Below are 16,315 nucleotides of genomic sequence, written 5' to 3'. Positions count from 1 at the left end.
TTTTTATAAGTCAAACTTCCATTATTTTTGTGAATAGACTTCACATTCATTTGGTCAAATCATTCTGAATCGGGGCTTTTAGATGACTTGACCCAAACAAATATAATCTTGTCCTACAATGAATTTGTAATTGCATGTGATTATGGGTCAACCTCAGGAGTCGTCTATGTGACCTCAGTGGCTTATTTAAGAAATGCTAGATTTTTATATATGTTTCTTTTATATAACAATTAGGGTGAAATGAGAGCACTGGAATGCAATATTAATGAAATCATTGAGTCAACTCAATGTTAGAAAAATAAGAAATTGGTGCGTCCTCGTATGCAAATGTTGTAGGTACTACTGCATAATCCAAAAATTTAAAAAAGGTTGAATAAATGCATTACGCATGCAGACAAGAATTTTGCCAGATCATTGCTGTAGGTATTGGAACATAGCAAGCAATGGAAGGGCTAAGAGTTTGAAACGTTTTGTGGACGCCGCCATGGCAAAAAAACCTTGAGCAATTTTTGTTGATTCAACAATTTTGGTTAATGGGTACCACATCTATTCCACAGCCTGTAATTACAACAGCTCAGTTTCCAATCTCTGCTTCGCATGCTGGGATGCCTCGCAAGTCTTCCTTGCGGTCGCCAATTTTCCGCCATTTCTCAGGCCCGTCCCCTGCCCGATTCTTAAAGAGCATATTGGAGAACATGTAGGGAGGAGATAGCCCTCACTCCAAGACAGGTGACCTAAACGATGCCACCATATCGTCGCTCCACCCAAGTCATTCAGGACAATGATTGTGGGAAAAGCGGTTAAGGTTAACATCCCAGGGACAGAAGACCAATTCGTCTGTTTTGTTCCATTATCGGCCCCTGGGTTTGACTGACAGCCTACGCTCGCTAGGGTGGCAGTATCCAGCATGCCGAGACCAGGAAGCTGACCATTCCCTTTCCGAGGAGGTCCCTGGAATCCCTGGAAGATCTGTGCCATGTCGGGGAGGTGCCCTGGGATTCACTGAAACTACAACTCCCATTGTCAAAACAGTGGTTAAATGTGAAGCAATTTGTTGCAGATTACGCCAATTACTAAAACATAAATTTGATAGAGCAACGCAAAAATGCCCGCGTTAGTAAATTACGTGATTTGTGGCTTTTACTTCAATCTTCTATTGGACAGCATGACTGAAAAAAAAAAAAAAAAAAAAAAGTTTCAAAGTATTCACTGCAACCATCGCAGTGTTATTACCTTGTTAGACATGGCATGGATCAAGATGACTTCAGCATAAATAAGGAACTATCATACAGAGGTTTTTGCTCGTTATTTGTGTCGCCTGAGATGCGTAATCCATGAGAACGAGATATTATTATTAAGTCAGATGGCATTCCTTCAGTTACTTGTTCTGTGGCATTTGTTTTAGGCAGCATCCTCATTTTTGATAGCGCCTATACTTGCAGGATGCTACCAAACAGAATTAAAAATAAAAACAAATTCTAATTTGACTTAAGCCCTCTGAGACAAGATATATTTTGAGCACAAACGTATTTCACAACTCTCGCAAAATTTTGTTGCGACATTGTGCCTAACCCTTGCCTTAAAAAGAAGTATATGGTGTGACCCGACCACATTTTAAATTGAAATAAAAACAGTCCTGTCCCTTGTTTTAAAGGCTGAATTGACAATCTCACTTGCAAACTTCCAACAGCAACTAAAACAAAAGGTAAACAAAGAGGGTATTGACAAAGCGAAGGTGGGAGGCAGCAGCTGTGGCTCGATAAAGATGAGGCTATTCCTCTATGCCACAGTGAGAGCAAGCGGGGTGGGGTGCATCAGAGCGAGGTAAGGATTATTAGTTTTTCAGTAAGCCTTCTATTTGTTTAAAGCAGATAACTGACGATGTGAAGAGTCTTCGCATGGCATCCAAAGCACAAATGTCTATGCTGTGTCTGTAGTACTCTGCCAGTGGAGAAAAAATGTCCATTACATCTAAAGCAATCCATATGTCAGCATGGTAGAGGAAACTTGTCGAACATCTCTGGGGTGAAAGGTGAGGGGTATAGCCAAAATAAATGAGGTCGTGGTTGTTTTTTTTTAAAACCCTTTTAAAAGATTTATTTTCTTGCATGGCCACATGTCCTTATGGAAACAATTAAAAGCAGGTACATTATATTTTGGGTTGGTGGTGTGGGATTGGCAGAACACTGGCTAGACATGCTTCTGCCCATCATTCCACAGGGATGAATAGTATATTAAGAAAATAAGATCGCAAGGAGAGAGCTTCAGAGAAGGATATGTTTGGGCTTGTCTGTATTAACAGCAAAGGGCACAGCAGACTTTGCACCTGAAGCGAGTATACAGCAAAAGAGAAGGTGGGACAGGAGCTCAGCCTTGTTCACTCAAGGTGGGGGTCTGAAAGGTCCAGTAAATCACCATCTTCAAAGGCCAGACCTTTATTTACACTTTACTTCCACCAAACAGGTCTTCCACTGACTAAGACCATGAATCACCACCCACCCGGGCCAGCCCAGCCCCCCCCCGTCAAACACTTTTCAGTTGTGTAGGTGAAGGGCTGATGAGCACTGTGGTTGAGGTCAGAAAGGCCAAGGGGAGTTTGACTTAGCAAACTCACACCGCTAACACCAAAGTGCCTCGGCAGATTTAAAGCCCTCCAAAAAGCTGCGACCACAAAGTGAAACAAGGTAGAATGCTAAGCTGAGGGATTTTTCCCCCCCCCCTTTCTTTCCCCACTTCTCAGACTTACCGTATTGGTGGGGTCATCTTGGAGGATGGCATCATAGTGCTTGTTAGCCTCGTCGTACCTTCAGAGAGAGAGAGAGAGAGAGAGAGAGAGAGAGAGAGAGAGAGAGAGAGATACAAATTTGTTTTTTAACCGATCCCAGTCGGGTAAAACTAGGTGGTGGGGGAAATCAAACACAGTTCAAGGTAATCAGGTTTCTATATACAGCATGGCAAGTTCCGATGATTACAGTGAGGCTGTGCAGAAATCAGTGGTGATTTAAAGGGAGAAATAAACACTCATTTAAGTTTAGGTTGCTGGTCACACTGCAGACATTGTGAGAGGCTTATATCACTTCACAATGAGTCATGAAATCAATACAAACAAAGCGCTGTTATGAAGATTGTATTTTCATTTGATTGAATCCAGTTTGATTCACCTTTAAACAAAATGAAATTGCTGCTTTTACATCTGTCCAGATCTGCAGCTAAGTTGCTGGTTCAGTTTTCCGTCTCTTGGCGCATACATAATACCACAACACACACATATGAACCTGATAAGCAACAATATCCAACGCAGCCCGCCTCAAACTGTTAGACTGAGCCCACATGATTCTGTTTAAATGGGAAATTTATGAGCTGTAAATATCAAATCATACGGTAAAGGAATCTGGGAATAGGAGGTATGTGCACTTTACTTGTCATGTCAAATCAGGCGCTGAAGGATGATTTTAGAACTTTTTTTTTCCTATTTAGGGGTAATCTACAATGCTGATGTTTAAGCAGCCAAAGGCAGGGTTCAGTGATCAAAAACTGTCCCGCCCACAGCCTGCAATAGACAGAAGCAACTCTGGTTCCCATTAGCACTGAGAAGCCCCACTTCCAGCGCTGCTGCTTCCCTCACATTCACTTTATTAATCAGCCACACTTTAGGAGATTTCAGATGGAACTAGGCGACCACTCACGAGCCACTTTGATTTGCTCTATTTATTTAGGAACTGTGTGTGTGTGTGTGTGTGTGTGTGTGTGTGGGGGGGGGGGTGGTTTGAAGCTGTGTCATTCAAGTGTAGCTCTGCCTGCTGCCAATTAGATCGCAGTGTGCCGTTTATTTAATCTAACAGTGCCGAAGCAATCACTCTCAATTATCACATAAACTCTGACACAACCGATAAACCAGCAATGGTGATCCGGGTGGGGAATGTGAGCGAGGTAGCAAACAAATTGAATTACCCTTATTTCAGCTCAGTACAGACTAAAGTACCCCGTTTATCTGTCGTGCTCATGTTCTCCATTCTGTTTACTTTTTTTTTTTTTTTTTTTTTTTTTTTTTTAATAACCTGCAGATTCCCAAATAAAAACAGATCATTGGAGGAAGGCGGGGGGAACAAAGTTGAGATTGTGGTGACATGTCATTATTTATGGGACCAAGACATACTCGCAACAAGATCAAAACAGGACCGGAAAGAAAGTATGAAAATAGAGGGAGAGGGAGAGAGAGAGAGAGAGAGAGAGAGAGAGAGAGAGAGAGAGAGAGAGAGAGAGAGAGAGAGAGAGAGAGAAATACAGAGAGCAATGATACAAAATAAGGAGGAATAGAAACCAGAGAACATTGAGGGACCCCCAGAATAACAGTTGGATCCGACCACTTCCTTCCCGGGAATCCCTAACTCAGGCTAAAAGGGCCACAGGACTACCCAGTGCTGAACCTATCCTCTCTCCATTCCCTCTTCTCCAAAAGGAATGCTTGGTGATCCAACATAAACACAACCTACCACACACCCACACACACACCCACACACACAGTGTTACTTATACACACCCAGGCCATTGTACCACTTAGGATCTGCTTACAGTTTCTCGCCCCCAAGCCTCCCAAAGTACCATACATAACAGTGAGGCTGAGCTTTTTTTATGCCTCCTCTGCCACTGGAGCTTTTGGTACCCGATGCTTACCTTTCCAAGGCTTCCAGCCTCATGCCCGATAATCGCTTCACTCTGTGGCTATCTGGAAACTGCTTCCTCAGTTCCTGTAGACAGGTCTGCAAGGATGTGGGCAGAGGGGAGAGAGACCAATTAAAGTTGGCTGTAACTAAAGTTTATGTAACACGCTTGCTCTCACACACACACACATACCTCTAGGGATACGAACCACCTGTCTTGAAAAATGTTAAATTTTGCCCATGTTTCAGCTAAAAATACACCAATTTAAAAAACAGGCCAATTTTGCAGTGTTACACGGGATAATCTGCTGTTAATCATTTAGGCAGCCACGGTTGATACTATAAAAGGAGAGTGAGGATGCTCTCGGCCACTTCCTCCCCTACACAGAGCTTGGATTTGTTTGATCATACAGTAGTTAAAGAGCTAATGGAGTAAGAGAGCAATGGTTATCATCACATTCAGCATTATCCTGACTGAGATTTAAAAAGGCTGCAGTATGACCTGAATTGTTTGCACTATCCATCAGCTGAAGGCTGCTTATGCTTTTTCTGGCAGCGGGGCTGTAAGGACAGCCAACAGACAACTAATTCCAATGACTGAGTTCTGTCCTTTCTGTACTTAATGAGTCATTGTTTTTGCCGGGGGAGTTGTTGCATCCATACTGATTGGAGATTAACCATTCAATAACCATGATCTCGTCTTTTTTATTTAATTTTTTTTTTTTTACCCATGTAGGTTTGAACGTTTTTAGAGCTATAAAAATTTCAAAACATAAAGTCAGAAACATCGCATTAAGCTTTAAGGATGACAAATAAATCCTGAGGGGAAAAAGCAGTTGAACTCCATAAATGATGGCCAAGTTCAGCTAACACTTGAAGCATGCTTCTCCACTCATTTGCTGCACCCTCTAATTCCAACTTTCAGCAAATTGTTTTTCCAAAGTACAGACAGAGTAATACCATTTGGCCAAATAAAAATCAGATTTTCGCATTTGGCAGAGGGGGTGCAGCAGAGTAGGAATGGCTGCCTGTAAGAGAGTGAACGATGCCTTTTTGAAGCTCTAGGGCTTGTGAGGAAGAGTGGTAAAATCTTACCAGAGCCAAGTCATCCCGACTGCAGTCCAGCGCCGCAATCATCACCTGCTCATAAATAATCCATACTGGGCAGAAGAGACACAGACAAAGAAGACTGTGTTAACACCCTTTCCATTCCACCGTCTGTTGTAACATGAAAAAGTGACAGATTAAACTGTACACTTGACTTCGTAACTTACAAGTCTGTCCCCAACAGCTGCACATCATGTTTTTACACACGCAAACAAGCTTCATTGATGTGAATCAACAACTTATGAGTTCATTCAAAGAACTTACCCCTTAATATGTAATGCTACATTTACCATTTTCTGTACGGTATAGATTAAAAAGGCAATGTTCAAAAACCATACGTTCATTTAAAACTTGGATGGAACTACAATCCTAAATGCAGGACTATTTCAAGTAAACGCCCTTTACAGTCATGTTATTCATTTCCCCACAGTGATTTGGTAATAAATTACTAATTCAATTTCAGTAATAAAGTTACATTTAAGGAAATGAGGTGTAACATTATCAAGGAAAATAAGTTAAGTTGTAGAGACATGGAAAAGGTGATCTTTGGAGGTATTGGAGGAAAAAAGGACGGAGTCGCAAGTTGGGCAGTTAAATGAGAGCAAAGCTAGTTTTTAGTTAAAAAATAAAAGGTAGTGTGTTTCACATGCCAGAACAAGTTTCAACAGCTAAATGTGGTTGGGTTAACACCATGTGTCTGTTTTCACTTAAAATACAAATGTAAAGTTTCAATGTAGACACAATCTATCTATTTGATCAGTGAGTGGTGCTAAAACATTAGTGATAGGTTTACATAAAAGGTTCAAAGTATCTTGACATTTTTCACCACAAATAGAATTATGAATGAATTTATACATAACAGATCATTATTTTTGGAAGGCGATTACATTTTTAACCCTCAGAATCTTCCAGAAGGCACTAATAGTTATGTCTTAAAATATAGACTTTTGCACATGTGTGCAGCTTGTCTTTTTAACATACATGGGATAGATGAAGACAATGTCTTACTGCTGTGACATAATGCTAGGATACTGATCTGTACATTATGTTGTAGAGTGGTTGTAATTGGTCGTACCAACTATTGTACTAGAGACCTTACAGTTGAATATTGTCAACGGGTGATTTAATCGCTACATAAAACCAATCTCAAGCAAGTCTGAAAATGTCACCATTGTAATGTTTATTATACTCGTAGAACATGGCATGTTGACCACCATCATCATCATCATTAACAGGCACAGCCATTCCTAAAAACATGTTTCACTTGTTGGTTAGCTATTAAAAAAAATAAAATTAAACGTTTATTGAAATGTTATTTCATTCAGTCAACTGTAACATTATAACATACTGACTAACAGCCTGGCTATAGAAGCCAATTAATGGAATTAATACAACATGTTAGACAGACAGCTCTGACAAGCAAACTGGACATGCTCAGCCAAATAAACACCCCGTTAATTGAAAAGAATAATCCAACTCCACCCAAAAAACTGGCAAGTTCTGCCAAAACAAACAAATGGCTCTAGTTTTTCTTGACTTTAATGATTCCAACTCTTGTTTTGATAATTGCCATCTCATTTCGCAGCCAATTTAAGAGCTGGTTTCAATAAAACCATGGTATGTTGAGTGTTTATGCGCCTCTTCTGAAGACTGTATGAATCATATTGACTCGGGAAAAGGAAGAGTTTTATGGGGAACTGTTGGAAGGGAGACCATGACCTTTGATATGTTTATGGTAAGTAAGTCACTCCTGCTTAAAAAATTAAATCTTAAGAAATCAACAGCATACTGTACCCAGTGCATTACTAGCCAACATACTTTGCTTTCTATTGCACCTTTCAGACCAGTGTTTCCCCACACATAGACTAATGTGTGGCGGCGTGCCGCGCTATCAACACCGGCCGCCGCACATTGCGTTTCGTTATCACACACACACACACACACACACACACACACACACACACACACACACACACACACACACACACACACACACACACACACACACACACACACACACACACACACAGTTGCCTGAATGCGCGGAATTGTTATGTTTAGGGTTAAGTTGAGGGTTATGGTGCGTTCTTTTTGTCTTGTAATCGCAACTAGTAGCTGGAGTGTGACGTCACATCCATGTCGGAAAACGAATAACCGTGGGTTGTTGCGTTCTTTTTGTCACACAATACTACAAGTCGGAGAAAAGATGGATTTTTGTAACATTTTTAGTAACATTTAGGATTCTATTCACCCAGTTATTGACATATTACACAAATATATTTCAGTTTGATACAAAATAACCAATTAAGCGTTATTTAACTCCTAATAAGACTGAAGCGACATGCCTATAGGTAGCAGTATACAGTGCTATGTGTACGACTTCTTCATTTGGTTACAACAAAGACAAAAGTGCTTAAAATTGTAGAAAACCACAATGTTTACTACGTGTGATGCACGACGTAGCCATCTTTGAAAGTGAACTCGGGGTCCTCTGAGTTCAGACGACTTGACGAGTCGTATATACGACCTCGGTGGCGTTCTTTTTGCAACTTCCGGTTTGTAAATCCGGAAAACAACTCGTAAATCGACTTCGGTGGACAAAAAGAACGCACCATTAGCTGCCTGTAAGGCAACGTTGGAGGCTTAAAACACCATCAAGCCCACCGTGCACACAGTGTCTGTCTCCATAAAGGAGAGAAGACGGCTGGTGAAATTCACAAGTTCACGAAAGGTTGGTATCTCGTGAACACCTTTACACAATCACACATTGAAAAGTCTTATAAAAATATTTTATATTCTGAATACAATGTTGTCAGCGTGTTAATGTTGGAGTCCCGACCCGACTCTTAGCAAACAAGCGATTGCACTTTATAAAGTTAACTAGTCGCAAGTTTGCTGTAAAATGCAGTTGGGTTGTCGAGGTCAAAACACTAAATGTAGCAGCTGTGAATCACATAAACGTATTATAAATAATGTTATGTCATTTTTTTACTCAATGAAATGAATGTTTGCTGCTTAAATCCAGAGGAGTATTGAAAAGTATTTTCCGCGACAGAAAAAGGCACGTGTTGAGGATGAGGACCCCCCTCCCTGCCACAAATTGCTTTCTGATCTGTGGGAAACACTGCAGACTATTACAAATGATTGTCTTCTTAACGGTTAACTGTATCCCTGCTTACAGAGATATCGTTAAATCTTTAGGGTCCTATGTTGCACCCGGCGCAGCGCAAAGCCCGACGCGAATCTCTTTGCTAGTTTAAGACTGACGCAGTTGTCAATTTCCCATCCAGCGCCCACGTCGTTTAAATAGCAAATGCACCTGCGCCCACCTGTGCGCCCATGAGCGTGCTGGTCTTACAGGGAGGTGTGTTCAGGTGCGTTCTTGGCATATTGCTATCTTGAGGCAGCGGGAAGTGATCCATTGATGACCAACAAAAACCTGGTTTAAAGTCAATAACGCAGCATTTCACCGTTATTTTAATGCCCGCTTCACCTCGTGGAGCTTCGGTGGAATAATGCTCGTGCCATATATGATCTGCTCGCGTGCTTTCCTTTCACGCACGAGCAGATCAGTTTCTTTTCCTGAAAATCTCTCCTTCCTGCTGAGCAGATCCACCATCATAATAGCAATGCGCCAAGGTACAAATGTGCTTGGCTTTTAAAGGGAATGGGAGATGACACTCCCATAAATGCACCTGCGCCAGGCACTTCATGCCGTGCGCTTAGAACATTAAAATAGGGCCCCATATATCTGGAATATAGTCCGTTTTCAAAGTTATTTTCACTTTTTACTGATAAGCCCCTTAGTTATTTTTTTGTGAAGTTGCCCGCTCATCATCAACAAAGTCACCAAAGCAAGTTAAAGAAAATGTTAACCTGTTTCCATGTTAAGTATTTTACACCCCCCCCCTGGACTTGGCTGTTCAGCCATGACGGTGTCTATCTGTGTTTTCCACATCACAGGAAAGCTAAGATCCGGTTTAGAAATGTGTCCAAAAGAAAAAATACATAAGACAAAAGAGGAGAGAAAAACAATGTAGCTAGCAAAAAAGAACCCACATAGATCAATCATATTGCACACAGTTGTACAGATGAACCCACAGTCAATAACATTAGTCTGACTGTTTTAACAGAGGACATTCAGTGGTTTTCAACACCACAAAGCATAAGATCCTCATTTAAAAAAAAAAATGCTTTTAAAGTTTGAAAAGACATGCAGGCTGTAAACATCTCTTGGGAAAGGAGAGGATAACAAGCTGTCTGTTGTGTTATTACCAAAACAGTGGTGTGTTTCCCCTGGTAAAGAGAGTTTGTCATAAAGGCCACTAATTCTCTACTTCCGTAGTTAACGGTCACCTGTATAATGTTATAAAATGAACTGAAGACTAGTGTAGAAAACTGGCATTCTCAGCGGGCTGCCTAATTTCATTTCTAATGCTCCATCTGAAAATAACATTCGTCCATCTATGCACAAATGCTCTGTGTGTTTGCTTGCTAAAAATCTGGAATGATGTAACATTATATACAGATTTATTTAGTCGTGGATACACTTACTGTCATCTCCCAGTTTTGATGCATGTTCATTGATCAGCTCTTCACCAACATCCACAATTTGTTCACCATTTCTGCAGTTATCTTCTCTCCATTTACGCAGCTTGTCTCTCATCTCTGTGGACAAATTGTTAAACCATAGGAGAGTTCTTATCTGAAACAACAACGGTTTTTGAACATGTAGACTAGCTAACAAGCCTGGTGCTATGGGACTGTGCAATACACGATTTGGGATGAGAGCACGAAAGGCAAGACATATCAAGCTTCACTGGAATGTGCAGTAAGATTTTTTATTAGTTATACTTCAACTGAAATGAAGTCATTGATGGGACTGAAGTTACTTGGACTAGTCAGACATCCCAGCAGCGACAAGCAATGCATTTAGTTAAAATTATCGAATTAACAGAAAAAGAAGTACAACTTCTAACGTTAACCACTTTGGATTTATGTTCGTGCTACTAACGGGAGTGCGCTTGCAAGTGGACAAGATGGCACTAACATTACAACTGCATTATTATTACAACGCTATAACGTTATGTGTTTTGCAGCTGCAGAATCAGAAACCTATTGCGACGTAACGTTAGCTATAACGGTAGCCGAAGCCATGACTGTCTAGCAAGGACTAGCTAGCATGCTACAGACGTTGGGTGGTTATCTGAAAGCAGACAGGCACCGCTTAACGATACTGCTTTCCATCGAACGCTACCTTAGCACCGCCAACAAATAAATTAGAAATGACGGTGATTGAGCTAGTGCGGATTATAGGTCTAGCTAACGTTACTGGATTAGCTAACCATGCTAACTAGCATTAGCTACCTCTTTTTCATGCTGACTTGTATGCTCGAATTTTCTGTCTGGGACAGTGACAACTCTTCCCCACGCTCTTGCACAAGACAAATACCAAGAAAACACCCACTGCCTTCAAAAATATAAAAACATGTCTCACTGACACTTGGGGAGAATCTATTTTATCTTTTGTCTTACCTTCCCAACCAACATCGTACATTTCTGATACCGACGCCATCTTTTTCTCCTTTGACAACAAACGCCGTGGCTACGTCATGGGCTTGCCAACTATGGGCGTGCCTGACGTTAATAATACAATAAAATACATACTTTTTAATTTTATTCATAAACAGTTATAATACAGTTGTAATTATTCTAACACTGTAATATAATTATTATTTTTTATTGTGATAGGATAAGATAAGATACACCTTTACTGATCCCCAGCAGGGAACATTTGTTGTTAAAAAGAGGTACATAAACTTAAATAAGAAAGAAAAGAAAAGAAACCGCACATTATATTATTAATTTAAAATGCTCACATATTTCTATCAACGTAATCACATGATGTTTTAAGATTTAGACTTTTAAGCCCAAATTATACATGTTCTGGCTCATGCACAGGACAAATGTGATTCTAGTTTACTGTAAACCTTGCATACCCATTCCACTGTTCAGCCGTCAGCAACATGCTGCATGATGGATAGCAGGACACAGCAGACATTTGCAATCCAGATGATGTCGTTCTTATGCTCCATTTCCATTCTTACATGATTCCCCTATACTAAGTATTGGATAGGACAGTCAGCTGAGCCTAGAATCTATCAGTTTCATCCTAAAAAAAAAAAAATGAAATGTGCTTTCCAAGCACACCTACCATTTTATCCTGATTTCCCTCGGGAGCCTCTGTGAATCTCATCCCCTCGCTGAGAATGCTTGCTTACACACTTCTCCCTTACCGCACTTGTTGATGTGGCCTCAGCACAAACTTGCTTACAGAAACATTTCACAGATCTGATGTCATATCCAGTGCTGCTCACTGCACATACTGTAGCCTACTGTTATGCTATCTTTGCTGATAGTGTGAAAGGGCAACAAGGGGAGTTTTTTTTCTTCTTCTCAAGAACACTGACATTGTAAAAACAGCTAAGCATCATCAGTAATGGGCAAGTGCACAAGGGAACCATGAAATGTCATCATCTCTGTCAGGGATACAAATAATAACACAGTGTGTAGAGTTTAAGTTATGCTCAGCATTGGCGATCTGTGCACTTGTAATTTTCAAGTCTGCACATGGCAGTCAGTTGATATGCGGTTGGGTTTTTGCTGGAACATGAAATACCAAAGAAACCACATTAAAACAATCATACACTGTCCTTTGGGGTAGAGGGCTTTCCCCTGTCTGCCAAGGTGCCACTGAAGACCAGGGCCCTAACAGTAACCTGCCATAAACACCATGCAGCGGGTGTGACTCTTGGGATTTCAGGACATGATGGTAAAAGCACTCTGTGAACAAGCTGTCTATAACTTTGAGATGCAGCTGGATGTGGTGGCGATGAAAAAAGCCTCTTGACATAAGGCGCCTGTTAAACTTGGAGCAGCTCTCTTGTACAGAAATGTCACAATATGGGAGATTAATTGCAGCCATCTGAAAACCCAAATTGTACTACTTGACTGGTGCTTACGTAGGTTTCCATGCTCTGGAAGCCCCCACATATGGCACACGGGACAAGCATATATAGATATTTTACTTTTCAGTCTCTATGTATGAAAAAAAAAAAAGGAAAAGAAATATTCCAGTAGAAACACTTTCACAGGCATTTTATTTTGATTTCTGACAGAAGCAATCAGAGTTGGCAATCTCTAAAATGAACAGTTACGGACTAAAACTTGAGGTAAGTTTGAGGTGCTCTCTGTGGTTGTGAAGCAGTTCTTGTTCCATCTAGGTTTCTTTTTCGTTGGTGTTGTACAGTGAGTTGCGGAAAATGAAGACAGATGCAATTAGCAACGATGTTTGGACTCGGCCTTCTGTGTTTACTTTGAAATCTGATTAGGTCCCCTGTCTGACCAAGTTGCTTTCACCTTACCGCGAATAACTCTGTACAGATGACTTCAGCACGCTTTGCCTCTGATGGACTCCCTCTATTGTACCTTTGACCTCACCCATATCCTGAGTGAGAGGCCCTGAGCGGGAAATTATGGCACATCACAATTAGGCTTCTTCACCCTCCTGCTCTTCTCTGTCTTGCCTTCGGTGCCAAGAACAATATCCAGCCCCATCATGTCAGAGCAGCACCACGCTGCTAATTGACGTTCCTCAAACAGTACGAAGCTTAGGATGCATTGCTCCCTCGACACCATGTGTAGTAGCGTGATTGCTTATTGTGGATCGCAGTATTACCACATATAGTATGTTACGGTATGTGTTGCTAGATTGGTTTTAATAGCCAATCGTCCTTTCTTATTACATTTGAACGAGGATTTAACATCCCCATGCATGAGATTACCTCCAAAAGACTTCAGCACAGGCCGTAGGAGATGGCCACATTCATCACTAGAGGTCATGGTAATTTAGAACCAGAAGAACCCATCCCTGCAAGCTTTGGAGACCAAAACTTTCCACATGAACACATTCCTGTGCTCCTCCTGGAATTTATTACAGTAAAAAAGAAAACATTTGAGCCTAATCTTACATAACCCGCATGCAGTCTTATTAAAGAGAAAGTTTGATCTCTAAGAGAGTATTTGGCAGTGACGTGACCATTTTGACACCTCTGAGCCAAATATTGAAATTCTTCACTCTCTCGTATCCAAGAATCACATCATCTCCATCCTAAATTGCGGCAACTGGTGAAGTTCATTCATTCCAGCCCTATTTTTTGTATAATTCCAACTTAAAATATATAGCACTTCTACAACCTCCCAAGGGGTCTAAATTGAGGTTTCACGTTCATAGAAGTCCTGGCTATTGTTCATTGGTCTTACTCTCTTTCCATTATGTCAAGAGTGGTTTTATTCAGAGGCCTCCACTTAACTCCATAAATACACACAATAGCAATTATTACAGAAATTGAAATCTGCAGGAAGAGGAATATTCAATTCCCATCCCCTGTGCAGTGGAAGCCTGTAACTTTACTGCATAATCTGGAGTTATCAGATTTCACTTTTCTTTTCTAGTTAGAATGATCATGACCGCAAATTTGGAGATAGCGCCATGTTCTCTGTAATGTCATGTTTTCAAAGAAAATGCATAACGAGAGGAGCTTGTCGAGGAAGGATTAAAGGGGTCAATTATTGATATTGATATTGACTTCCCCCTTTGTGACTTCTGTGACATTGCTGATGTGTGTGAGTACAGGTCACTCCTTGCTTGTGCAGCAGAGAAGACATGTGTTGCGCAGATGTTCTACCATGCTTGGTGCCTTTGGGTGCTCGCTGGAAGTTTGTGTTGTTTTCTGGCCCACAGGCCTGGTCAATAATTTTCATCCCATCGCCATCGAGTGTGACAGTGCTGAAGTCAGCACTGGGCTCCGAATCCGGAGTGTGGGCCGTTGATTTATAACCTGACACGCACTCGGAGCGAGGTGATGCATATCTAAAAAGTTTACAAAAGAATCATTGAAATTCATATGAGATGCTGGAATTCCAAATCAGAGCAGGGATGCTTGGCTTTGCAACATCCAGCGGCGAGTCATTTGTCTTCAGGTCTCATTGATTTATGTTTTGACAGATATTAGAACGAGGCCAGTGGTGGGTGTCTTTGGCAGTGTCATCTCCTCTCCCGCTCTTGGATTCATTTGTTGACCAAGAAAGCTTTCAGGGAACTGGAGAGCTGAGGTTTTTCATGGAATATTTGGCCCCTCACTCCAGCGCCCTTAACGTTTATCCCATTAAGGCCGAGTAGTATTGGTACATAAGTATATTAAGACAAACACGTAGGGTGATGGATAACTGTTTTGCATGCTGCAATGTGTTGGTGTTCCTGACAGCATTCTTGTATTGAACCTGGGTATCATGTGGTCAAAGCCATCACTGTCTGCAGCTGTTCATCCTTCTAAAGCACACACATGCTTTGATTTACAGAGACCGAAATGGTGGATGACTGTTCATATTTACTCCACTTGAATGTGCTTTGTTTAAAAGTTTTTATAAGCATTCGGCCCAAAACTCTTCCTTTGCTAGCCCGACTGGGTTCTATGGGAATTGCTGGGAACAAATCATTACTTACGTTCACCCTGTTGGTTGGGTTGACTGAGAAGCACCTTGGCAGGAGGAGATTACAAAGTTGCAGAAACATCGCCAAGTCATATTTATGTTAGAGAGCAGACCACCGTGAACTGTATCCACACAGAGGTTGAATCTGACAAACAACAATCAGTTTGCAGTAACTGCACAATTGCACAGTCTTGGCCTTAATGAAATAGTTTGATGTTTTGGGAAGAACGCTCATTTGCTAACTTGTCGTTAAATGAAAAGATCTTTTAAAAAAAACACACTGCTGGCTAAACTATTTAAAAATGACGGGTTTGTTCAGGACACCCCAACTCTGTCGCTTTCACGTCACTTTTTGGTATCGCCTCAGCTCGCTTGGAACCTCGACTGAGGTGGTACTAAAAAAAAGTACCTGTTAGCAGGTACCAGGTACTTTTTTTCGTGATGGAAAACCAAAACAGTAGAGTCGAGGCGAGTGGAGCAGGTACCATGTAATGGAAAAGCGCCGTAAGAGATCTCCAGGCAGAAACGCGAGTACTGATGAACTCCGTTGTGCGGAGCGTGTATCCATGGTCAGAATCAGTGGTGGAAGAAGTATTCGGATCTTTTACTTAATTTAAAGTAGCAATAATACATTGTAAAAATACTCTGTTACAAGTAAAAGTCCTGCATTCACAATCGTACTCAAGCAAAAGCATCACAATAGCCTTAAAGGGCCTGTACTCAAAATACTGAAAAAACACAGCAGGCTGGGATTGCCTCCACACGGCTCACAGACCATTCCCCAATATGGGAAATAGCTACGTTTTTTTCACAGCCACATGCACTAACATGATTCACTAACTAACTAACTAACTAACTAACTAACTAAATAACTTACTTACTTACTTACTTACTTACTTACTTACTTAAAAATAAAGTGAATAAATAAACACAATAAATAAGTGGTGATGGTGCAGAGGATATGACACATTCCTTTGGTGTGGGAGCTTTGGGTT

The 16,315-nt window shown here is 41.0% G+C and overlaps 2 protein-coding genes across 2 annotated transcripts in view; one reads left to right on the top strand and one right to left on the bottom strand.

Annotated features, from left to right (window-relative positions):
- Window positions 1-11,389, bottom strand: part of emc2 (ER membrane protein complex subunit 2) — a 31,036-nt gene extending 19,647 nt beyond the window's left edge. Inside the window, exons 1-5 of the mRNA XM_028579702.1 lie at window positions 11,304-11,389; window positions 10,323-10,436; window positions 5,757-5,821; window positions 4,675-4,760; window positions 2,747-2,804 (exon numbers count right to left, since the gene is read on the bottom strand). Of these exons, the coding sequence (XP_028435503.1) occupies window positions 2,747-2,804; window positions 4,675-4,760; window positions 5,757-5,821; window positions 10,323-10,436; window positions 11,304-11,343 (363 nt within the window). The 5' untranslated portion in view covers window positions 11,344-11,389. The remainder of the gene's footprint in view (window positions 1-2,746; window positions 2,805-4,674; window positions 4,761-5,756; window positions 5,822-10,322; window positions 10,437-11,303) is intronic.
- The window catches only part of LOC114556683 (eukaryotic translation initiation factor 3 subunit E), a 43,916-nt gene continuing 38,178 nt past the window's right edge, over window positions 10,578-16,315 (top strand). The window contains exon 1 of the mRNA XM_028579701.1: window positions 10,578-10,599. Coding sequence (XP_028435502.1) covers window positions 10,593-10,599 — 7 coding nt within the window. The 5' untranslated portion in view covers window positions 10,578-10,592. The remainder of the gene's footprint in view (window positions 10,600-16,315) is intronic.

The sequence above is a fragment of the Perca flavescens genome, chromosome 6, assembly GCF_004354835.1.
Source record: "Perca flavescens isolate YP-PL-M2 chromosome 6, PFLA_1.0, whole genome shotgun sequence".
NCBI classification, from domain to species: domain Eukaryota; kingdom Metazoa; phylum Chordata; class Actinopteri; order Perciformes; family Percidae; genus Perca; species Perca flavescens.
The sequence above is the reverse complement of the archived record's forward strand: the minus strand, read 5'-3'. Positions and strand labels throughout refer to the sequence as shown.